Source organism: Coturnix japonica, chromosome 19, assembly GCF_001577835.2.
Source record: "Coturnix japonica isolate 7356 chromosome 19, Coturnix japonica 2.1, whole genome shotgun sequence".
Lineage (NCBI taxonomy): Eukaryota > Metazoa > Chordata > Aves > Galliformes > Phasianidae > Coturnix > Coturnix japonica.
Window position 1 is genome coordinate 6,409,158 of NC_029534.1, and position 25,591 is coordinate 6,434,748.

Sequence of the window (25,591 nt, forward strand, 5' to 3'; positions counted from 1 at the left end):
TAATGAGGTTGCATTGGTTATTGGGTTTCCTTATAAGTTCACCTTGAGGAAGATAAGGTGATGAGTAGACATCAGTGCGTGGCCCTCTGTGCACCCTGCAGGTGTTGGGAGGATTATGTGCTTCTGACAAAAACACATTGCTGAGTTCATTTTAAAAGTATAATATTACAAAGAAAATCATTCTGGCACCACTTGTAGCACTTCTGACACAAAGTGGATCTCTGGACAGTGAGGAAAGCTGCTGAGTGGCTCTGGGCTGTCTCCCCAGTGCAGAGGAATGATGATGAAGAAGCTGGAATGGACTGGAAATTGGGTCTGATTCACAGGGAGAAGTTGAATGTTTGGGGGGAGCAGATGCCCAGCTGGTCCAAATCAGAAGGTCTGTTCTGAAGTGCACGCAGCCACACAAATGATGTCACCCAGGATGAGCCTCGTCTGCTCCTCTAAGCACTTCAAGGCTTTCCAGCCCCAGCAGCTCAGGTGGGAACCTATGGAGCAGAGGTCTCCTCCTTCCATCCCCCTACGAGCAGATCTCAGAATCACTGAGAAACTCCAAACATCCCAGCAATTCAAGTTCCAAACAGAATTCATTCGGTCTATTTAGCCAATTATTTTAAAGATGAAGTTGCTTTAAGCAAACTTGTTTTCTAAACACAGACCCAATTCTATGAGGTACTCAGAGCTTGCAGGAGCACTCATAAAATCAAGTCTTGCTTTGGGTAGTAGCTGGAAAACCACAGCCCACCTGGTGGGCTCCTTGCTAACATTACCGCTTCGGGCTCTCAGTACACCCTGCATTGCTATGTAGCTCCAAATCCTGATGTTAGACATAAATATGGAGTCTTGAGAGAAGTGACATCTGAAGCTCAAGTCCAGACTTCAGGTTAATGACCTGTCTCTATGCAGTTCATCTGCCTGCTGCTGCCTCCAGATTAGGGAGGAAGGCTGCTGGGTTAATCTTTGGAAATGGTCAGAGAATTTGTCTTTCACAACACCATCGGCTTCAGAAGTGAACATAGAGTTCATGTGTTGGGCAGATGCTAAGAAAGTTCCTGACCAAGGAAATAATAAATAAATACAACCTCCCCCCCACCACCTTGCCCCAAAATACAGTATCTTGGCTGCAAGGCTGATCTTGAAACATGAGCTAGAACATCTCACTCAAAAGGCAGCATGCAGAGTAAGGCCTGATGGGGCTGTGAGCAATCTGGTCTAGTGGGAGGTGTAGAGCCTGCAGAATGGGGGTTGGAATTAGATGATCTTAAAGGGCCTTTCCAACCCAAACCATCCCATGATTCTATGTGGGACAGATTTCCATGCTGGGATACGTTGAGCAGAAGTCACTAAAACTCTTGCTGACATCTGAGAAACACAAAGCAAAGGGGAAAAGGCAGCAGGCACCAAAGGCACAGCCACCCTGCCTGAAGGGGCAGGAGAGAAATGCAGAATATAAACAGCAGGAGTGGGGAAAAAGCAATCTGCATTTTAAAGAAGTTTAAATCTTCTTCTGGAGCGGCTCAGGCTCTACCAGGGCTGCGGTTGCCAATGATGTAACTCGTTGGTCCCTCCATTTGCAAAATGCTGCCAACCGATCTGCAGTTGTTCTCAATGCGAATTTGGTTTTTTTTTGGTCAGCTGTGCATGAATTCAGTAAGAGGAGAGCAGGATGAAAACTGCTGCAGCCTGAGACGTGAGCTGAAGATGTGAATCCTCCTCACCGGATGCCTGGAAGATGTCACGGAGATTCTCTCAGAGCAACCCGTGTGGAGCCAATATGAACTCCCAGCAAAGTGCTTAAAAACCCATTATTTATAATAACTGTTAAATGATGAGACATTGTTTACCCAGATCGCAAGATAAATTCTCACTTACAGAATGCTTGCCTGACCGTCCTGAACGTCATCTGGTTTTTATTTAAATGCAAAATGTAATTAGGCTCCCAATAACACAGCAGAAGAATTCAATAAGATAGGGCTTTTCACTTACAGTTTAATATTAACATTTTCCCATAAATGTTAATGAATAAAAGTCTACCGTTTTATGTATTATCCATGGTGGGGAGACAGCTGGCTAGGAATGGAAAGAAAGATAATATTTTCATACTGTGAATTAGGATAGATACCTGAAGGAGAGCTAAGCATTCCAAGCACTGCCGTGGGCTGGCACAACACTGCCTGCTCCTGGGGCTGCCACTGACCCTGCCCCCATGGGAGCCATGCAGGAAATGCTGCCCCAGCTAAAATCCCCTTTTTTTCCTTTCTTTTCCTTGCTGCCTCTCCCTGCTCCTTGTGTTCTGTCTGACCATCACTAGACAAGCATCAGATAGCCAACAACATAGCTGTTAAGCAAGGGCACGACTCCCAGCCTTGATACTCTGAGACTCCAATGCGGATAGTGAGGTTAGATTATCAGAGCAATCAGGTTACTATTTGTCTGATACTCTGTTAGGGAAACGTAGGGGGTGATGAGAGGCGATGGCAGGAACACAGTATGATGATAGGAAATGATACAAAAGGATGGAAGAAGGACTCAGAGTCACCGAGGTGGCACTCCAGGAGCGTGCTGAGCCACTGCTGCCTCCTGGAGCTGAGCAGCAGATGTGGTGATGGATCTCTGTGGGCTGAGAGCTGCAGGGCCAAAGGGCTGGAACATGCTGGAACATTTTAATTGGTCCAGCTTTTGACCTGGACTTTACTGATGGGAGTTTCGCTGTGTTAATGCATATTTTGCTGTTTGGTGACTCATCCTTCATTGCATCTCTCTAATAAGAAGCATTCATTGAACAGCTTGACTACTAAACGATTTGTTGCAGCAACGGGTTTCCGTGCTCCAGTTTCCTCTCCTGTTTCCCCTGATGCGAGCTCTGCCATGACTTTGGCCACCCTGCTTCCCAAACCAAGGGAAGAGGAGATGCCCTCAACGCTGGTGTGACACTGATGTTCTACATGGCCAGGACAGGGAGTGGGCAGATCGGCCACGTGCTGAGATAACAAAAGGATCAAACTTTCAAAGAGTTAACGCCAAATGTATGGCAGATCTGCACCACACAACAAGCAGAAACAGGAGCAGAGTGTGCCCAACCATCCCCGACCAGCGAAACACCCCCAGCCTCTATCCCAGAGCTGCTCCAGGGCTGCTGGCTTTGGGAGGACTGAGAGGAACTGTCTCGTCCTCGTTCTGCCATCACATCAGCAGCTGCAACATGCTTTGGCTCACAAACAGCTGTGAAAATACCCGCTTCACACGGTGGGAGATGGGGGATCTTGTACTTACTAAAGAAATACGTGCTTGCCTTAAGTTGTATCCTACACAGAAATATGACGTGGAGACTGTAAAATGAACAGCAGGGTAATTACAGAAATTAGAGATGGAAAAATCCCACGTGGCCGTCTCGCCTCCTGCACCCTGCTCAGTGCAGGACTCCTCGGTGTGGGGCAAGCTCCAGAACTCCGGCTTTTAAAGGGAACATTTAACAAACACTTGAGAAATGTTTCTAAATATTTAGAAATCCCCAAATAAGAGATTCCGGAGCTGAGCTGTACAAACAGAAAATCAATTATAAAACAGCAACAACAACAAAACTGTTAAAAATCCACAGCTTTTGCATGCACCAAACCACATCTCTCTGAATAGCAAGCATCAAAGCATCACCTCATGGTCAGGACGCTGCAAACAGTGCTGTTAGGATGCTCAGCCCTCTGCAGAATCAGCCCTAAATGAATACCTACCTTGCTTTCCTCTTGCTCCCACTGAAATCAATAGCAGAAGCCTCAGTGATGCAAAAAGCTCAATGCTTTACAAGGTGCTCAGCAAAACACTCATACATGAGCAAAACCAAGCTAGACAGAAGGGAGCTGCACATATTTTTTTTCTGTGAAGTGCTGGAGTATTGCAGAAGGAAAATTAATTTGCTTAATCATTAGCAAGGAAAACCACAACCCAAACCAAACCAAACCCCAACATAATAACAAATCTCTAAGGAGAAAGGGAATTGTTTCTCTGTTAACTACTTGGAGACAAAGCACTGGAAGAAAAATGTCCAGTTCCAATAATGTCATAACCTGATTACAGCCTGCACAGAAGAGCTCAAACACTTGCAGAACAATGACTAAGAAATTAAGTTTTAAATTGAGTGCTGGCCCTATCTGGTGTCACGTCTTTATATTCCAGCAGAAAGGACACCGCTGAGCTCATTTCACATAGAGCAGCCTGAGATGCCTGGGTACAGACAACATTTAGTCATCTTGTGTGTGTTTCTCCCCATTACTTTCTCTGGGAGGAATGACAAATCTAGAAATGTGACTGCACTTTGTTTTATTATGGTATCGATTTTTCTGCAAAGGGAAAGTGCATTTATCCCCCAGGTCTGTGTGCTGGCAAGAAAGGGTTAACAAAATGTTTATCACAAAGCTGGCTTCAGAGTTGAAAGTAATGTGATCAGTAATGAATTTTGTGTTACATTAGGTTGTATAAATGGACAGACAAGCGCAGACAACAAGTGGCCAGGAGTCGGGGCTAATCTAATGATGTAAAAATAGAGACAGCACCAATTATACTTGGGGCCAGCTCAGAGCTCCTGCAGGGACTGCAAATGAATAGGTACAAATCAAATTACTGACTAATAGACGCACTACAAGAGAGGGCAGTCAATGCTAAATACATTAGGGCCTTGTGACCTCTCTGCTCTGAACAGCAGAATCCTAAATTTGACTTAAAAAAAAAAAAATATATATATATATATATCAAAGGAACTCTTGTTCATTTAAGGAGAGAAACAGGACAATGTTATTTGCAAAATGATTTGAAACACTTAGATTTTTTTTGTTTTGTTCCTCTATGACCACGCTATGTGAGTAACCCCTGGAAACCTGACAGAGGGTTTGCTTTTATAGCAAGGAGAAATAGCCTTTGTGCAGAAGTTCAGACCTGAGAACAATACAGTCGTGTTACATACCAAAACATTTCAAAGCCATGTGCCTCTTTGCGGTGATGTTTTTTACTGCTACTTCACCGGCTGTTTCTGCATCAAAAATAAAATATTTCTTAAAAAGTGCCTTGATTTAATAAGAAGAAAGATACAAGTCATCTCCCCAGACCACGAGCAAGAAGAAATAAGCACAGCCAACCAAGCTGCTATCAAATGGCAGGAAGTCAGTTGTCTCTCAGCATCAGTGTGACCCTCAGAAACATCAGTGGGTTATTTTCTACAAGCAGCAATGAACCCGAATTCACACCAAAGACATCTGTGGTATCCACATTCCCTCCCCCTCCCACCAAAAGGATGTATGACCATGAGGAAATCCAAATCTGAGCCCTAAGCTGGATGTGGGCCTCATGCAGCTCTGGTTGAGGAGTGGAGCACAGGGCAGCAGTGGGGTCTGAATGCACCCACTGGCCTACAGAGCCCCGCCGTGGGGCTGGCAGCTGTGTGAGCAAGGCAGGAAGAGCCCTGAGTGCCTTGGTTGATGCACCTTGCACGTAGGAAACAAGTGACAAAAGAACACTGAGATGTGCATAGTGCAAACACTGCTCTTCTTAGCTGGCACTTTAAAAATGGCGGCTCCTCAAGAGTCCTGAAGTTTCATTTCTTATTTATTTATTTATTTTTAAAGAGTCTCATCCAAATAAACCTTTTGTAGGAAGAACATTGAGCTCTTAGACTTAATTGAGGGGGTAATTTAATCTCTGACCCTGGGATGAATATTCTGAAAGTTCAAAGGCTGCTTTTAGCATCAATGTTATTTGATACGCCACTGTGTTTGCTGCCTGAGCTGATTTTGCATTGAACCTATGCAGAAATCTCTTTGCAAGAAATGCTTTTCAAAGGGAAAACCAATTGATCTGCGCTCTCGTGTTCCTTGCAGAGATTAGAAGGAAGAGGAAAGAAAGGAGTAAGGAAGGAAGGAAAAGCACCAAGTGAAGCTTTTGCTTGCCAAGCTTGGAGGTGCCAAGAGCTGTTGTGAGGCTTTGGGCCGTGGCATCCATCAGAGGGATGGCTGCAGCTCGGCCCTGTGTGGCGGCCAGGAGCCAAAGTGGCCTGAGCGCAGCTCTCAGCGCTCGGACGGGCATTCCCTACCAGCAACTCTAATTAGCTCCACTTACTTACACCCCATTAATCAGGTTAAAGAGTTTGCTTCAACATATGAGCCTCCTTCATTGCATTAGGAGTTTGTTGATGACATCTGGAAGGAATCCAGAAGGTTCCCATGCAGGGCCTGCACGGGGCTCTGCTGTGCTCACACCTCTGCTGCCACTGACGTGCCACTGCTGGTAGCTGACACTGTTTTCAGGGGTTTTCAAGTGAAAATAAATAGATTTTTTTTTTTTTTTTTTTTTAAAGGGAACTCTACAAAGGGCTTGAAAGACCTTCCTTTACATGTTGTGGCAAGTCTTCGGCTCTTGTGGGCTTTTATTCAACACAGCGGTGCCACGGTTGCATCTTTCCCTGTTCAGAACTAACTGCATAGGTTGTGAGATGCAAACCTTGAGAGTTCCTGGCAGAAAAAGCAGAGGTTGACAGCTGCAGCAGCACAACTATTGCACACAAAGTCTGCAGCATTGCCTGTCCTGACAGTAACCTGCACAGTGATGTTTACTTATTGTATATACTGACAATTCTCCATTGGAAACTTGGGTGTTGGGTGAAGTCTCCTGAAGAATAAATCTACCCTGCTGACACTGTGCTGTGTGCTTTGTAGTAATAAGCCTGGAAAGGATGGGTTTTGATTTGCTAAGCCACAGGACAGCAGAGCACACCCAGTGGAACACAGTGGAACTAGGCTGACACCCAGCTTGAGGGAGCACCTCTCCTTAGGGCCACAGCCATAAGGTTTTACGTTCCCTCCTGCTGCTCTGCAGCCAAGGAGTTCAGATCCACTGCTTTTCTTTAAGTCCAGCCTACACCCAAAGTGGATGTGGTCAAAGACTTAATGAACTTGGGTTCCTAGGATGCACACAGGCCTTCCCATGCTATACCTCTATGGGAAGAAACCACACCAGCAGCACGGTGCAAGAGGAATCTGTCCTGTCAGGTTCAGCACATGCACAGAAATGGTCCTCCATAGGTGTATTTCGGAACACCTCCCCTCCACCAGACTGTAAAGGCCTGGTCCTGTGCTACAGCTGATTTTCAGCCCTATGCCTAAAGGTGACCACCGTGCATCTGAAAATATAAGAAACCTACTTGTTGAAGGACTGTATGAGTCAGAGGATTTACCAATTATGGCACTTTTGGAGGCAAAGAGCCCCAGCCTGGGCTGGAGATTTCTGCATGTCCAGTTTGAGATTTGTCCCCTGGAAGCACAGTTTCATAAATCACAATACTAGCTTTGCTTTTGTTATTGAAAATGCAATGTGGAGCTCCAGCACATACTCAGAAACTATACTGCGAATGTAAACACTGTAGCTGCTTGAAAACAAAGCTTTGCAAGCAAGAGGTCACTGACCACTAACATTTGGTGAGTAGATTTTCAATTATTTTTTTTTCAGTTAGAGTTTGGCAGAAAGTGAAACAGCAAAAACATGCTTTTGCATCTTTGCCAATTTATGCCTCCTTTGGAATTAAATGTGTATCTAGGATGACAGCTTATGTACAGCAGACTCCACTTAAGATAGACATGGGTCGTCTGGATAATTGCATAACAAGGAGCAAAGCTGGTTTCCCAATCAAGTCAACTAGCTGCATGACTGGAGTTATCGTTTAGGTCAGAAGGAAAGTAGACTTTTTGGGGGTCATTTTCCAGACCCGATTCTTCTCCCATCCACTGCCCGACAGCCCTTGGCAACTAGTCGGAGTCAGGGATGGGAAGGACCTATCAGGCCATCTAATTCCCCTTCCTTGCAAAGGCTGGATTACAACTCATGCTTTTTGTGTCCTCCAGCTTGATGTTTCCTATATAATCCACTTTTGGGTGATTTCTACCACAGCCAGTGGCTTGGAATGCTGAACCAGTGAGGTGTTGCTGATCCAGCTTTGCAATGCAATGGGGTAGGTAAGGAACAAAGATACCATTAATATCTGCTTCCCAAAGTGGTCTGGGTACTATGAGCATGCGCTTCCTCTGCACTACTGCTGCATATCAGCCCTGATTACTATATAAATCTACGTGTCAGCTATGTCCTAACAGTTAAGGCATTAAAAGAATCTATTTATCTCTTGCCATTAAGTGCATGTCAGGCTCAGCTGAGCACTTGATAAAGTCTCAGTGTCCACCCGATTGCCCATTTTTTCTTTGTCCACACTGTGGACCTGAGCACTATGCAGACATGTACTTTCACATTCAGGGTGAGATATTTAATTATGTTTCAGTTCAAAAAAGACTTTGTAAATTCCACTAATGTGTTCAAGGGCTAAAAAGAGTTAAAGGAGCACATGTAAGAGTTAAAGGCATGCACAACTCCGAGCTACAGTAAGTCATTTTAGGATTATTAGAGTGAGGTTCATAAATTACATAATTTTGAGTCCAATGCAGAAATGTAATTACTGTCTTTGGAAGCAGCACTAACACAGAAATCAACTACCAACAAGCAAATTTATGGCATCTTCTCTGCTGAGCTCCTTGCTATCGTTTCATTGAAGTGAGTGGGTGGAAGGGAATCCAAGGAAGGAAGAGCTGGGCCAGAAAACAGAATGTTATCCAAAGATAAATCCAATTCAGCCTGTGCTTGTTAACACGTAAGTGGTTTGGGGGAAGTTAAAACTATCCCACTCGTTAGGAGTCAACAAAGACACCTCTTCTTTGAAGCAGGGGTAATGGACCTCCGAACTTATCTTTTCCCATTTATTAAGCAGCAGACAGATGCTAGTGCTTTAATGCGATCCCCGGTTTGACAAACGGCCGCTGGCAGCCTGCCGGGAGTGCAGTCACGCATGCTGCATGAGCACCAGTCGACTCCCTGGGCAAGTGCAGCTTTCCAGGTATCAGCAAAGCAGGAGAGTACTTTTTATGGGCATCTGGTTAAGAAGAACAGTTCAAGAGCTGCTAGGGGATGGAAGTGGAAAGGGCATGGGAGTTCACAGCCTTATCACTAGGTTTTCTCAGCTGCGTTGAGTCACCACATGCCCATATCCTAAGAATAATGTACGTTAGTGATAGAGAGAATCCCACAACAGGCAGAAGAACACAGAGCATGACGAGAGTGTGAGCAGGGCAGTGGGGTGGGGTGAGCTGGGTCAGTGCTCATGTTACTCACTACTGTGCGATGGTGATTACATTTGTTGCTTTGAGATGGCATCTATCTTACACTCACTATGAAGATTTATGTGTCTAGAGCAATAGCAGGGGGAAATCTTAGCTGATTGATGGCATCTCTGTAAACAGTCCCCTTCTGTCTTTACACCTGCAGTATTCTGAGCCTAATCTTACAGCAAAGAAGTTGGCACTCACTGGTGTTAGCTGGCCTGCACTGGTGAAAATGGAAGGAAAATACAGGAAGGAAAATACACCGACAAAATCCTTGATTTATAGTGTAATATGAAGTCTCTGGGGCAGTCGGTAACCTCAACTTGTCACATCTAGATAGCTTCAGCTTCCAGAGAAATTATTCCCTTCACCTTCCCCCTAAGGTACCCAACCTGAGGGGAGCCAATCCATCTGAGGAAGTTGATTCTGCTCTCAGTATGGGTCAATAAGTGATGAAATAAGTGCATTTCTCCATTTGTACAGCCTGGTTTTCCATCTTCACAGCCCTCTGCAAACAGCAGCCTCCTAAACTCCACACTTGCAACGTGAAGCATCTCTATTCCTGCTGCAGTGATGGAGCAACCATGGGCATGTTTCGTGCCTCGTCCAAGGCAGCAAGCTACTAAGAACGTGCACCAGATTTGTAACTGAGACCCATATTTAGTGTTTGTTAATACTAATCTTCAACTGTCCCATCACTGCATCTTTTCCAGCAGTAGCAACTCAGGAAAGAGTTTGAGAGATGACAAGCTGGGGTACAAAGGGTGCTCTGCACCATGCGGCAGCTTGCTTACCGCTACTTGCACCTACATGCAGGGGCTTAAGCTGCTGATTTTTAATCTCCTCCAGACGGTGGGAGGTGGTAGCAGCATGGTGACCTGCTACGATTGTGAGATCTGCAAAGTGAAGGACAAGCCCTGATGGGAAAGCCCTTGAACCTCTTCCAGCTGGAGCAGCGCAGAGCTAAGAGTGCTCAGAGCAAGGCAAAGAAGGGCAGCTCCTGCCCTACACAGCCTTTCTGTGATGTCAGGAGGTTGGCATACCCCTACGTTACTGCTTGAGTTCCTCCTTTCCTACTTCCCAGGCAGTTTGCCAGAAGAATGACAAGTGTGCTGGCAGCTGATGTTAGAAGCCACCCTTGCCGTGAGCTGCTGGTCACAACACAAATGGTGCACACATCAAAGATGGGCCTAGGCCTTTTACTAGAGGGCATTTGTAACACAAGTCAGAATTAATGGAGACAATAAAACCACAATAACTGAGCTTTCACATTTCTGAACATCTCCTACCGCTGGGCCCCTTCTGAGCAGCATAATCTCTGACGTGCCATTCCATTTACTTAAACAGATGATATAATTTATCAATATAATGGACACTGATGAAGATGGATTAATTTGGATTACAGAACCAGTTTCACAACGGCTCTATTCAGGACACAAAATTAGGATGTGTGCGATTATGACATTGTTTGGATCAGTGTGGGCAAGGGCAGCAATCTGCACAGAGCCTGGGGATGCTCCTGTGTTTGTTGGGGAGGGAGGAGCATCCTCATCACTGCGGTACAGCGAGGGAGCTTAAAGCCAGAGTTCTTCTTCACGTCCCTTTAGGCTTCCCTGACTACGTCTATGTGACCTACCAGAGGTTTCTGACTATTCTCACCACCGAGACCCCCATAAAGTCAGAGGTAGAGCGCAGAGGAAAGGAGAAGCAAAGCTTAAAATAAAAATAAAAATCACCATTGGGTGAGATGTACGTGATCTCTGATCACACCTCTTCTTTGTACCTGTTCCTGATCCCACTATGTCCCTGCTGGGGGATTCGCACATCGCATCGGCCAGGCGCTCCCGGAGGCCCTCGTCAGTGTGTTCCATGGAAGACATGTGACGGAGACCGAAGTTCTCGGGCCAGCTCCCGCACACCTCCAGCAGGGTCACGCTCCGGTCAAAGGCACCTTCAACAAACAAACGGGAGATGTTCGGGAGACCCTGGGACCACAGCACTTCCATGTATAATAGTTACGGCACTTGAAAGAAAGGAGGTCTCGCGTCTGGAGTTCCTGAAAAGCTGATTTTAGCACATTAGTTAAAATGTTGGTGTTAACAGCACAGGAGGAGCAAGCGGGGATCCAGGTACTCGGCAGCTTTAAGCAAATACGTTAAATCACAAACACAGTCCCAGTTCTGGTCTGTTGCTAGTGAGAGCTGGGAGAAGCTCCACTGCAACCAGCAAAATGACCCCGATGCCAATGGCAAGAGAATCAGGAACTGTAATGATACCCACAGAGGTTATTAAGTACATCAGGCAAGTAGAAATCCATCTGAAAGTTGATTTGTCTTTCACTGCTTTGCTGTCAATCACTTTCCCCTGTGCTCTGCTGGCCACAAACTGCAGTTTCTGTCCCATTCTTGCTCTTGTGAAGAGATGCACCGGTGTGGGAAGTGCACGGAGCTTGCTTGCTTTGTTTGCTGCACGAGGTACAGCTGCTGAAGGAAAACAGCGAGCCCCGCTTTCAACCTGGCTGTGTGGATTTTCTGTCCCTGCTCAGGGAAATGTTACCTGAAACTGGAGCTAACAGAGACGCTTTGATCAGCAGAGCTTTACCAGGATGCTGGCTACGATGGAGTGCACACACCTCTAGAGACACTGAAAGGAACCCCTTGGCTTACAGTAATTACCTCATTCACTGCAGTGTAAGATGCTCTGCTGAATGCAAAGATTAGATTCTGAATTTAAGATCACCTCAAAGTACAAATTAAAATCATTCTGCTTTGTTATACAGCAAGTCTTCCGCTGAGGCTGACTGAAACCATTCCCACTTGGAGCGAGGCTGCAGTCAGGCTTTGTTTCTTCAAGCACATACCATTTACCCCACTATTAGGTAACTGAATATGCAGCATTTATTGTGCCTGGTTTCTGCCAGCCTGCAGAGGGGAAAAAAATGCAAATGCCAGTGTTTCTCAAAGTTAAAAGTACATGAAACACGTCCTTGTTATCAGGCCTTTGGTTTTCCCCTTTGATCAGCCGTCAGAAACTATCTACACTTGTGCTCTGTGACTGTACAGCTTCACAGCACACTCTCTGCCACTGACAGGTGGTAATAGAAAGGGTGAGAGACCGAGCCCTGCGGCAGGCGTCCCTTCCTCTGATAACATCCAAAGTACTGGGTGATAACCGTTAGTAAACACTCGGGCAGTCGGTTAATCCATACATCAGCAAAGAGGGGCAGATAATTTTGAACTCTAATGGCACGGACAAAAGCACAAGGGCTGGCATCCAGGGATTTATATGGGCTGCAATGGTGACTTCTGGCTCCTGAATTTCATCAGCGCACACAGCTTTGATTTATCTCCCTGCCTGGCTGCAGAGTAGATTCCTGGCACTAGAAAACCATCAACACTGAAATGGACCTCTACAAAATGGGACCGTGGCTCTCGTGCGATACATGCACTTGAACTCTGGATGAATCCCAGTTTGAACCGAGAGGAGGAATGACCAAATATTTCAACTTTTAATGGATCTTTGGATTTATAAGGTTGCTTCAGTCTCCTAATTTGTTTAAAGGCAAGGGTTCTTGAAGTTTGTTTGAGAAAATGCAGTAAGGAGGCTAAGCAATTTCTATTATGTCTGAGTCTCTGCAACATTTCCACATTGTCAGCTATCCTTGCTGCAGGAGAAGAAGCAAAATCTGGTCTTTTTTGAGGCCTCCTATTTCAAGTCATCCTTCATTGGGGTTTGTGAGACCCCCAGACCTGGCTCTGCCCATACCCCAGGAGCCTGCTGATTTGGGGTATTCTCCATAGGCCGTTCATGTATCCACCTGGCTTCTGTTGGGGGCTTCTAACCCTGCTCCCCATACCCAGCAGGGCAGTGATGAGCTCACACTGCTGTGCCAGGAACACCGACGAGAAATCTCTTCTCTGCTGGGGTCTGCTCTTATTTTGAAAGTGAGAAATGGGAGCATTTCTGCTCCTATAAGCAGACATATGAATAATAAGGCAAATGGCTTTTGAAGCTCTGCCAAGCTGACTGCATACGTGTACAAGGAGAAACTTCGTAGAGTGCCGGTCTCTGGTTCCAGAGATACTTGAGTGAGAGCAAAGGAGACAAGTGTAGCGTTACCTCTGCAATCAGGGCCAGGAGCTGCCAAAACTTCTTAGCAGCAACGTGTGAGGTGCAAGTGTTAATGTAGATGCAGGTTGGAGGGATTAACTGCACAGAAAGCTTTCTTGTAAAAAACTGAAAGGCTGCTGACGCTCGGGTTTTTATCTTGCCTCCCTTCGCACTCCCTTTCCGTGTTACGAGCACAGGTCTGGCAGCGTGATTCCCATCTGGGTGTCCTGTGATGATTCCCCAGCTGCTGTGGGTGACCGAACGGGACCTTGCTCAGAGAAGGCAGGTCCCACACAGCACCAAGCACTGCCTCTGTGCTTCTCCTATGTATAAAAAAACCCAAAAACTAAAAAAAATCTGTTTGGGGAAAAAAGAGACTATTTAGGATGGCTCTTCCTGTTTTTCTTGCTGAGCCAATGGCCAGCAGATGTATCAGAGGGAAATCATTTTTATCATTTTGATTCATCCTGGGTGTTTTTACACCTTGGGAAACTCTCCTGCCAAGTGCCTGAAACCTCAGACGGGCTGGTTACTCCCTGGAGCCTCTGGGTGCTTTGTCCTACATACATCACTACCACCAGCACAAGGGCTAATGGTATTAAACTTAAACTGATAGTGGCTAACCCTATCTTTGCTATTTATTAAAATGTAATCTCTCTCTGGCTGCCTTGCTCTCCCTTTGTCAGTCCCAGCATCTCAGCTGATAACGTATCAAATTCCTCATCGCTGCTCAGAGGGAAGCGTACAGATCATTCTCAGGGCAGTGTCCCTCTCCCCAAGTCCCACTGCCTGCAGAGCTGGGATTATGAAGGCTGAGGGGAGGCAGGTGGTTACAGGTACATCCCCAACCAACTGCTGAACCCTAGAGCCAGCCATGGGTGTATGAGCCGCAGTGTGACACCCCACCTTTCTGCTGTCCCCAAAGCTGGCACCTGATGGCGGGACGACTTCCACCTACAAGCAGCAATTTGGGCAGAAACAACTCAAGAAAAGGTAAATCAGGTGCTACTGTAGCCAAGCAGCTTATGAAATCCTGGTGAAAGCTCACTGAAGTCACTGAATAAAATGGCATTGACTAAATGTGTGCGATTGCTTCACCCCACGGCATGGTGCTTTCACGCCAACAGGATGTTTCCTTCTCCCCTTACTTACTGAGGATGAAATCAGGTGGAAATGAAGACCATGGGCTGCTCTGTGCCATGCCCCCCCGCCTCCCAGACCCACTGCACTACAAACACAAAGCAACGTCAAACCAAACCAAAGGGAACAAGCAGAAACCTTGGCTTGAACATTTAGGTCGAAAGTGCTCTGTGTTGCAATCCCGGCATGTTTAGCTTTCCCCTGCCCCAATCACTCCCAGCTGATCCTGCTCCATACACACAACTTTCCCACTAGAATCCATTCCCTCCCAGTTCCGATCTCCCACCCGCATCCTCCCGCTGATGTTGGCTGCCCAGCAGAGCTGCCCTGAGTGCTGCAGGATGGGATTGGGCCCTCCATCCTTCTGCCCAACACGCCTCACGTTTTCCTAATGGCAGAGGCTCTGCCATCACTCATACCAAATTACCTTGCTTAGAAGCACAGGATTTATCTTTCACATTGCAATTGTTTCAAGGCTTTTAATAGAAAAGGAAAATAAATTCTACAGAAGGAAAGAAAAACACCCCAGCCTTGGAAGCGTCCTTTTGTTTCACAGCTAGAACTACTGACAGAGGTTGAGAAAACTGGGTTATTTTCTCCTCCAAAAAATCTAGTGCTAAAAAGTATTTTTACAAAAGATTTTAATGCCTTGAGTATGTTATTTTTCTAAGTCAAAAAAGCCAAGCTAAATCTTTCACCATAGTGCTTTAATTCGAAAGCCAGGGGAAATTTTTTTCATTAAAACTCTGGACGGCTTTGTTTAAAGTATGAAATCAAGTAGCTCCATTTCCTGTCTTCTGAGGAACAGTAAATCAAAAGGAATACGTTCTCCAAAAATACTGTAATGGTTCTATTAAAGCGCTTGACAGTTTTGAGCCTCACCTTGCATATTGCAACAGAGGTGTGTGCAAAAATAACTGAGTAAACAGCAAAGGAAACGACCTACCCATTTGAAGCAATGGAAGATGCATCCAAGGAGATGTAGGCTGGGGGCTGCTGTGCTGGACATGGAGGAGCAGAGGGGATGTACTGAGCTGCTCAGCACCGCCTCGGCTGTGAGTGAGAACCCTATGGGGTGTTAGGAACCATGCGTGGAAATTCCTTGCCCAGAGCTGTGAGTCAAATTATAATACAGCCTGTTTAAATATGAGTGGCTGAACTTTCCTACAGGGTTTGCCAATTTGCTTCCATGCCATAACCTTGTTAGTGCGGGGGGGAATGCCGCAGAGCGCTGCCTGGGAGCTGCACAGATCCCCTCCTTGGCTGCGGTGGGAAGGGATGCTCTGACCTGCAGTGCCCTGTGCTGCTGTCCCTGCTTTGTGCTGATCTCTGCTGGGCAGAACACATCCTAGCTGGCAAACTGCAACAACTCACCCATGTCTGGCTGTGAACCGAGGTGTGTGTGCTGACCGCTGCCCCTGGACACGATGGCAGAAGCAAGAGCCTTTGTGAGGAACTCTATTTCCCTACCACTGTCCCTCCCACAGTGTTGTTTTTTTCCAGAACCACTCACTTCTGCCATGAACAGAGCATTACTCACCAGCTCTGTCTCCTGCAAAGGCATTTAACTAATGGAGCTTTCTGCTGGGATGCCCGATCTCATGGGCAGCAAACACTCAGATCCCATTGGACTGTGATATGAGTGATGCTGCGAGGCTCCCGCGTGCCTCCTGGGTGCACAACAGGTTGCAAACAAAGACACTACTTATTCCTCTGCCATTGGTTCTAAATGGGTTTCAAGCAAAGACGCAGCACTGGGACAAGGGAGCTGACAGTGCATCACAGTGCCCAGGCCTGCAAGGTGAAAGCTTCAGACTGCCTCACTTCACTCTTCCTCTTCTTCCTCCTCCTCCTGCCCAGCTCCTTCCTCCTGCACAAAGGGTTAACCCTGGGCTCAGGGTAAGTGTTCCAAGCCCAGGAATGGGGCCAGCGATCACAGCTACGGTGAAGGCTTTAGAACAGAGGGAAGAGGCTGTGATTTTCAGAGCTGGAACAGTGAGATATTTTTATAAATACATAAATCTTTTCAGGGAAAAACAAATATGGAGGAAAGAATGTAAACATTATTGTAAAATGCATAATAAAACGTCTGCTGTTTGTTAATTTTGCTCCTTATTATCCAGTCTATCTCTGCCTCCGATGTTGAAACATTTGCCTTATTTTTTTTTTTTTTTAAACTCCCTTATTCATTTAAAAATAGTTTCCTGCATGTTATATGAATAAGCAAAACCTAAGGTCCTAAATCCAGGAGAACTTTGAAGTATGAAACCCACGGTCTATGGGAACTATGTTTTCATTAATCAAAGTAGATGTTTCTAAAGCCATCAGATTTATCATGACTGGATTTCATATGTGAAACCCAATATACACACAGACATACACTGCTTGTCCTTTTGGATTAGCTCTGACCTTTTACTCTCCTTTCTGAAGGATCTGCCTTTCCTCAGAGCAAGGCTGCCCCGCGTTACCATCAGCCAAAGGAGCCTTGACGGAGGACGCATCCAACTTCCAGCTCTGCGTCTGGGCTAAGGTCAGAACACAAATGATTCAGTGCATTTATTACAGCTGCCTTTGCCTCGGACGCTCCCTGCAATTTGCTCCATGCCAGCGTGGTGGGATCAAGGGACCTGAGTGGCATCACCGCACTGAACCCAAGCACCCATGTGGCACCGCAGCTCTGACCCCAAGTGCCACAGACTCAGCACAGAAGCTGAGCTCAGACTTCTCACAGGTGGCACAAAGACAAGGCAAAAAGCCATGGCAGGATGTGATGCCCCTCCAAAGCAGGACTTAAAGAACAAAAGCCAAGAAATGGGGGTCTGGGGCTGTTTGTGCTGTAACTTTGTGGCACAGAGGTTGGCTTTGCTATCTTGTGGAGGGTGGAGGTGAGCGCTGGCTCTGCTGTTGGGATGGAGTGACTACAATAGAACTGGATACCATTTGAAGAACAAAATATCCCTTTCATAATAAAATAAATTATCAGGGAAATATTTTTCCCCCTGGCATAGCAGGATTCTTGCCTATTTTAACTCTTCACAGCTCTGCAACATCAGAATGCCTGGAAAATATCCAGAATGCTCCAGGCAGTGCCAAGCTGCCCCCAGTGTGTCTCTAACCCAATGCTCATGGAGCATCCCAAAGCCGGGTGGCTCTGCATGAGGCTGTGGGGCTGGGGTGGCTGTGGGCCGTGCCCTGCACACCAGACACTCCACCTGGTGCTCCTGCAACCTCCAGCTCTGGAAATTTCATTAAAAAAGGATTCACAAGAGATCTGCGGCACTTTTTAGTTGTAGCAGAGTTGGAAGTGTTTTCTTGTGGTATTCACATACTTATAATTCTCAGTCCCAGTTAAAATTAGAAAATCCAGTGACTTTTTTTTTCCTCCTGGTGAAATTTCCCACTCTCACAGACCCAGGACTTAGTTAAGCTTACAGCACGTTGATGGCTGAGATTTGCAACAGTGCCTCGGAAATTTACATGCACAATGAACTCCATTAAACCTCAGCGAAAGCATTTTTAGCTGCTGTTTCATTTCGCTTCCCACCTGAATAAAACCTGCAGTTTTACGATGTTCCAGACTCTACATTGGCTCCAATGGGAAAAACTGTGTAAGACGCAAGGAGGATCCATTTATGATGCACGCAGTGATCACTACTGGCTTCCCATCCATAGGACAACATACTTCCCAACTCTGTGTGGCTGTCTGCAGCCCTGCCCTGCCCCAGGGCCCTCATCTCACAAGGCAGAAATTGCCCAAATCCATTGGAGGGAACACTGTTAATTCCCTTAAGAAAACAGCAAGACTCACAGTGCTCACTATCAACCTTGTGGCACGTGCAAACACACACACGCATGTACATGTGTATCTGTGACACAGACCACAGAGGGCCCACGTTTGCCCATGTGTAACTAAAGGCTTGACAACTCATTGGGGTTTTCTGGATAACCAAGATCTTATGTTACACTTTGAGAGACAAGTGTGGATTTGTCGTATTACTTGAGAATTAGTGGTAACTGTCTGAGCCAGGGAATTTAATTCTGATTGTTTCATTTGAATTAAAAAAATCCTAGTGTTGAAAAAACATTGGAACTGTGCTATGTACTAATATATCACTCACTCTGTAATAAGAGAATCTTCTTTTTTTTGTGTAATAGAAACAGAGAATGTAATACTTGGAAAGGGCAGTTTCATCTGGGCTGCAGTGATGCCCTGGGCTAGTTGCTGCCTAGGAGCACAGCACAGCACAGCCAGCTCTGCGCCCAGATGTTAGCAAGCACCAGGCTCTTGTGGTTTCCAACCCCTTTGCAGAAACCATTGAATCTGAGTCTTCTGTAGTAGGAGTTTCCATGTCAGTAATGCACCTCCCAGCCAGATGCCTATGACTGAGGAAAAAATACCATCCTTATGATGATTTCTGCAGCAAATTTCCCATGTTAACATTCAGGGTATTAGAACTGCATCCAGCACCAGGTGTGCAGCCTGCTGGAACCACAGCTTCCCTGCTCTTATTCTGCAATATTTCACAAATAGCATGAGATGGATCCCTTTACTGAACTGGAATGACAGAGATGCCCATGTTCAGGGCTGATGTAACAGCACAGTGCTGCCAATGTCAAAACTGCTTTGGAAACTCACTCTTGCTACTTATTAACTGAGCTAACCAAGAGCAGAGAATGGAGGCGGGTGTACAAAACATACCCACAGACAAATCCTATGAGCTATGAGTGCTGAAACAAGGAGTTGTGCTGCTCACAGCTGGGGAGAGCTGGAAGATAGAGGTGCAGCCCCCAGGGCAGCAGGGTGGGCAGTGCCCCACATAGCCTGTGCTGGACAGTGTTGGAAGGGGCCATGCAGTGCTGAGCAGACACCCCCACCCAACTCAGGGCGATCTGGAAATGGCCCAACCCAAGTCTGTACGTCCCTCCAAGAACATGAAGAGAACATTAAGAAGTGCTTCTTTAAGGCCTAGAATGAAATGTGAAATTTTGTGTTTAGAAAATAATAAAATTTCAAAAAACGTTCAACTTGTTTCCATGCAAGCCTTCCAAGTCAGGATAGATAAATTCTTTTGGCCTGATTTTGACTTCATTAAAAGCGCGTGCCAAGCTGCATGAGCTATCTTAGCTCCAACAAGGACTGGACCTACAAAGCACTGAAATCTCTGGTCGCAAGCCAGCTTAAGTATATACTTCATTCTTAGCATGCAAACGGCCACAGCGACTTGAAAGATAGTATATATACTGAAGGTTATGGGTGTGCTCAAATGTGCTCTGGAGCACGGCCAGAGCGCGCGGCGGCTCTCAGCAGCAGGGCTGCCTCCCCACCGACGGCTGCAGGATGGAGGGACCCCATCCACATGGCCCGACGGCTGCTCCGAACACGCTCCGGAGGTTCTGCCCTTGTCACTTGTGTTATCCATCAGAGCTCTGCTGGCTGCATAAGGCAGAGTGACACTGCAAGGTGAGATGATGGAGTGAAAAAATTATTGCGGCTGGCGTGTCCTAGCCTACAGCTTTCGGTCACTTAACTCATCGCGCTCTCATCCTCAGACACGGCAGTACGCAAAGGGCAGGAGGTTCACCCCTCCACATGCCTCCTGTTTGCGCTCGGCAATTTACAGCAACAACTCCAACCCAAGCAGGACTGCGGCGAATATGGTCTGCTGCTCTTGGAAGGAGAGAAAGTGGGTATATAGCCCCAACCAAAGCAAAGGAACCAAGTGTAAGAGGAAGGTCTGGGCATTCCTATTGTGCTGTTAATTCACGAAACGCAGCGTGCTCTAACTGTGAAGCATGACAAATGGGTTTTTATAGCCAACGTTCTTATTTCCTCCTTCAGGAAAAGCCATTTTGGAGCACTGACAGCAAGGGCATGCTTTGCTGTGATTTATGGAGCAGTGTAACCTATAATGTAATTTGGGATTGACCATTCAACCAGAAGCCACTGAAAGCCCAAAGGAATCAGGGATACAAAGAGACAAAGGAGGAACCACAGTGTCTGCACGGCTGAACCTCGATGCCCCAGACCCCTCCCTGATCCCACAGGCCCCATCCTGCACAGTGCTGGGAAGTCCGACCCAAGCTTTCCCCTCCCAGCTACTCTGGGATCAGTCAGGCTCCCCAAGGAGGGCTGATGCAGCCACCCAACTCTGCAAACTTCCAGAGCATTTAAACCCAATGATGACGCTGTCCTCTCTCTCACAAAGTCCCTTCACTGGGCAGGAAAGCTGTCCAACCTCATGAAAACCCCACAGCTCCATCAGGTACCTTAAGTCCTGATGCAATCCCTAAACCCCCCTGCAAACTCTCCTTGACTGCTGCAAATAGCTGGATATGATCCTTGCCACGCTGCTGGACACAGCAAGACGGAGTCAGAGCGCTGCAGCCTGCCATGGTGGTGGGCAATAAATATTCTACTGAAATCATAACTCAAGCATATTTTAAAGGATAAACCTGCTAGTAATAACTAGGAATCAAAAGAGAAGATTCTGATTTTTATGCCAGAAAGCTAACAAAAATCTTCAGTGTGTTATAAACAAGTATCTATCATTATAAACTAAGTTCAGCATGTAAAAATCCAAAGATGGAGTTTATTGTCTTTAATGGCTGAGAAATGACAAGTGTGTTTGGTTGAAAAGGAATTTAGAGAGAAGTAGATCTGTACAAGAACCAAAATCCATCTTAAAAATAAAAAATAAAAATAAAACCACTGCTGACAGCTTTACAGTAGAATTAAGCCTCTCTGAACTCTCAGAAGTGGGGCTAATCGCGAGGTTCTGGGGAACTTAACACAGAATAGAGATCTGACTATTAGGGGGATCCTCCGGCTCAGGCGGGAGCTGCTCACATGCCCTCATGGGAGGGAAACTCACTCCTGAGATGGCCAAGGAGACCCGAAAGGTTTGGCAACGGCTGATGGAGACCTGAGAGCAACACGGTGCTTCTGGCATGGGGCTGCCTACATTCAGGCACGGTGCTTCCTGCAGTGGGCAAGCTGAATGGTGGAAGCCGTCCAAAGGGAATCTCTCAGAAACCCTGGACAGCAGCAAAAAATGTGACAAAAAACTTGCCAAATGTTTTAGTGTGCTGCTGAAAGATCAAGGTGGAAAAAGCCTCTGCTCTGGAAGCCCTGGAACAAAGACAGACTTTCCTGGAACGGAGCACATAGCTGTTCAAACATAAACCAGCCATCAAGCAGTGAAGCAAAGACACAACAATCACCATTTCACAGACTGAGAGAAAAAGGAAAGGGGGGAAATGAAGTCAAATCTTTGCCAATGCCAGGTACAATCTTCTCTCTGTGTGCAGACTGATTTAAATCGAGGGAAAGAGAAGAAAAAAAAAGGGGGACATTAAATGAAAAACTACTTCTAAGTGCAACAAGTGAACACACTGGAAACACATCCTGGGAGAAGCAGCTTCTCTTAAGCACGCCAGCACGATGAGGTACCTCTGATCATTAAAAAGGTCAACAGAGGCACGAGTGGTTTCCTCAGTGCAGCAGAGATGCAGAAGTGATGCTGGGGAGCGGTCCAATGTGAGGAGATGGCGGCACAGCTCTGCTGCCTGTCTGCCGTGTTTATGGATGTTCTTGCTAGCCCAGGCACGGTTTGGGAACATGGATCATAACACTGCTTTTATACCCTATAAAAGCACACTGTGAAGTGATGAGAAATGCGGATTGCTGAGTTGGGCCAGACGAGGCCGTTATGAAGTAGGAGCATACTTTTCCGTGAGGCATTTTACAATGCAAAGAGTAATTCTTTTCTTGGTGCGAAAAAAAATAATATAAAAATAATAAAAACTGGGACTCCTCCAGAGCATGTGTTCCACAAATCTGCAAGAAGTGGAAAGCAAGATTCCAAGAGAAGGGTAGGAGGTGTGGAGAGAGCAGAGGCTGGGGTTGGCCTCCTGCACCCAGGGCAAACGGGGACCCATGGACCACATCCATGCTTCCATCCGCTTCCTGAACTGCACCCCTGACTGGGGTGGGACAGGGGCACATGCTGGAAGCTGGTTGCCTCCCTGCAATCCCCACAGATTTTGTTTATATACAACCAAAACAGGAGGTAAGATTAGGGATGTTTCAGATGACCTGTATTTTCTGCTTCCTCAAGCCAAGAGCTGCTGCCTTCTCATTCCAAGGTGGGGAATGAGCATCTCAGCACCTCCAACCCCTGACCTCTCTATCTCCACTGAACCAAACACTGGCTAATTTTCATTTAGTTGGACACTGTTTGAAAACAACAGAGGAAGTGGATCTATCCTAACTTTCTGTGAAGCACCTCATGCTGGAGAGCTGCCACTGCACTGGAAGCAACGCCTGTACCAGTATCTTTATAGGTGTTTGTCAGGTGGGACAAGAGACAGCACCACCTGAAGAGGTTGCACCAGTTCCTCCTCCTTTGTTTCTCCATCGGTACAAAGGACAGTACAGCTCCTTGCCTTTGGTTTTCCTGAAGAAGTCTCTGGGAATGCTCTGAGGGCTCAGTAGCAAGTCAGCACAGATCACTGCTCACAGAAGACCCCCTGCAGCTAACAATATGACTTAGGAACACCTTGAAAATCCAAACCAGATGAGTGCTGTGCCCATCTACATCAAAAAGCTGCTGTTTTTCCAGCCATCCTGTTGTTAGGTCAGAAAGCCTTCGCTTCTGCAGGCATCAAAAGTTTTAGAGAGATTTAGAGAAACCATGCTAATACTCATAGCAGTGAAGATAAACAGCCTAAGCCGAACTGGAAATCTCACTGTTCATAAAGAATGAAATTCACCTCCGTGCTGAGAACAGGCACAAGGCCAATATACCATTTAAGATCCATTTTCAGGGCTTAGTATGACTTAAGTGGTGCGCAGAGCCTGGGCTAGCCTTCGGCACGGAAGGGGATTTCACCCATAATGAATGAGCGAGAGCCAAGAGCACAACTGCCTGCAGGACCTCTGACAGGCTGATGGCTGCAGGAGCCCCATAATCCAATCGACTCGTAACCACTGAGTCCACCTACCCCTCTCCTAAAAATAAAGGGTCCAAGACAAAGGAAGTGGAAATTAGATGCCTGTGGTGAACTGCAGAGAGCCAAGGACCTTATAAGATACCCAGTACTTACATCTACACTTAATTAGGAGGGAAACTGCAGACATGAGACCTCAACATGTGGTATTCACATGTGGGCTCAAAAATGCTGTCAAAGAGAGTTTTCTTCTGGTTAAAACACTGAGGATATGATGCAGAGAGAAGGCCCGGAGACGGCTGATGGACAGCCCCAGCTGTCTGCAGGGCCATGCTGTGCTTTGCCAGCCCTTCTGTGGGCTGCTGCGGCTCCCAGGGCAGATGCCAGGCTCTGCCCGCGTACCCTGCGCAAGTCAGACAACTGCAGAGAGTTCCCAGGATGTCTTTTGCAAGCACTGATCAAGCAGTTAAACCTAAACAAGGAGAAATCTGAAATTCAGATGTTAGTGTCAAAACTAATAGGAAACAGGATGCAGTTGTAATGCTCATACAGTGGTCCAAACCCTGTACTCGGTTACAACGCAGTAAGTCCAACGTGAGGGCAGGGAAAACGCATTCTGTTGCACATTAATGAGGAATTTTGTCTTGTAGACTTAAAAATAAACTCGTAACCTTTTCTGACCCTATGTAAAATCCCAGCAAGATTTTCTGCAGGTATGGGCCAAGGACAGAATTGTTTGCTATCCCGATATGATTCGACCATGCCCACAACAGAGCAGGGGTCTCTGAAGCCAATGGGAGCTGTGCCAAGGTGCTCAGCGAGGGCAGGATTTCACCCCACAGCTGAAAGGGGCACCGTTTGCTGAAGAGAAGCGTAGATTAAAACACAAATGCTCTTCTAAGGCTATTTGGAACAGATTTTATAGAAGGGATGAAACTTAATTAATTGGGTGCAAATACGCAGATGTCATTTTTACACCATTTACGATCAATTCATCACAACTTGTGTTTCTACGACACTGCAGTGAGTTGGACTCGCTCTCTGCACACCAAAGCAGAGACATCTGCAAATCGGATTTAAAATCTTTCTTTAAAAAAAAAAAAAAAAGAAAAAAAGAAACAACAAAAATGATTAAAAGTTGAAGAAACACTTCCATATGGAAGAATCTTACCCCAACAGGTCACCACAAAGACACTTCAAACACAATAAAACAGGAAGCGCTAAAAAAAGCATAGCAGCTCACAAAAACCCCACAACCTCTTCCACAGAGAAAAATCCATGTCACCCTGGGTAGCTCTGCACAGTTCAGAAAAACCATTTGGCAGCGTAATGTGTCTTTAATCTGCCCAATTTGCTTATTATAGTAAAGGGTTAGAGGAATTCTCAAGCAGTGGCCAAAAATACTACAATGATATCCTCCTCTTGAAAAGTAAACTTACTTAAAGTGAATTAATTTCTTCAACTTGAATATTTCAAAGCTGAAAGTGCCCCCGGCAAACAAAAAGGGAAGCTGCTGTTGGTGAAGCATGGTTTGCCTGTTCCAGACCAGGACCCCAATTGTTTCTCTGAGCCCAACTGCACCCATCTATGCACCAACCTGCTGAGTGGTTGGGTGTGGGGGCCTTGGAGACCTGGATCGTGGTTAAGAGGAGATGGATGTAAGCTAAGTAAAGCACATCTGGAGACACACACTCTGTTTCTTGTCTACCCTCATACAAACAGGGTGCAACACAACTTTAGTTACCGTTATTACTACCCTTGTCAACTCCTCCGACCTGAATCTTTGCACATTTGAAGCCTGACCATTTGCAAAAGTGCAATGCCAAAATTTCAGGTGACCTACAATCAGCACACGTGAGCAACTTGCAAACAGCTGTGCTGTGGATGGGACAGTGCTGATCTGGGGCTCTCCTCCCGGATGCTGGTGCTACAGAGATGCCCAGAGGAGGCTGACAGAGATAATAACAGGGAAAGTGACAGAAATGAAGGCTGCCGGGTCTTGATATTTAATATCCACGACTTAAAAGACAGAAAGGTGCAAAAAGCTTAATAGTATTTGTAGCCGAAATTAAAACTTTAAAAGAAACTTATACAGAGCAGTAATGTATGCAATGACATCTGGGACTGTAATCAGCAAACTGCTTTCAAGAGCTGCCAAAGCAAACAGCCAAATAACAAATCCACTTTACAGATCATCAATCTGGTCGGGC

At 46.2% G+C, this 25,591-nt stretch overlaps 1 protein-coding gene across 9 annotated transcripts in view; it reads right to left on the reverse strand.

Annotated features, from left to right (window-relative positions):
• BCAS3 (BCAS3 microtubule associated cell migration factor) overlaps positions 1 to 25,591 on the reverse strand; it is a 299,242-nt gene that overhangs the window by 7,267 nt on the left and 266,384 nt on the right. For 3 of the 9 annotated variants that reach the window (XM_015880748.2, XM_015880746.2, XM_015880747.2), the window contains 2 exons: positions 10,966 to 11,133; positions 4,955 to 5,020 (listed from right to left, as the gene is read on the reverse strand). The exons of 1 other annotated variant lie outside the window; for it this stretch is intronic. In XM_015880748.2, coding sequence (XP_015736234.1) covers positions 4,955 to 5,020; positions 10,966 to 11,133 — 234 coding nt within the window. Of the gene's footprint in view, positions 1 to 4,954; positions 5,021 to 10,918; positions 11,134 to 25,591 lie in introns of those variants that run through there. 5 more of the 9 variants (XM_015880750.2, XM_015880749.2, XM_032448504.1 and 2 more) reach the window with 4 other exon arrangements.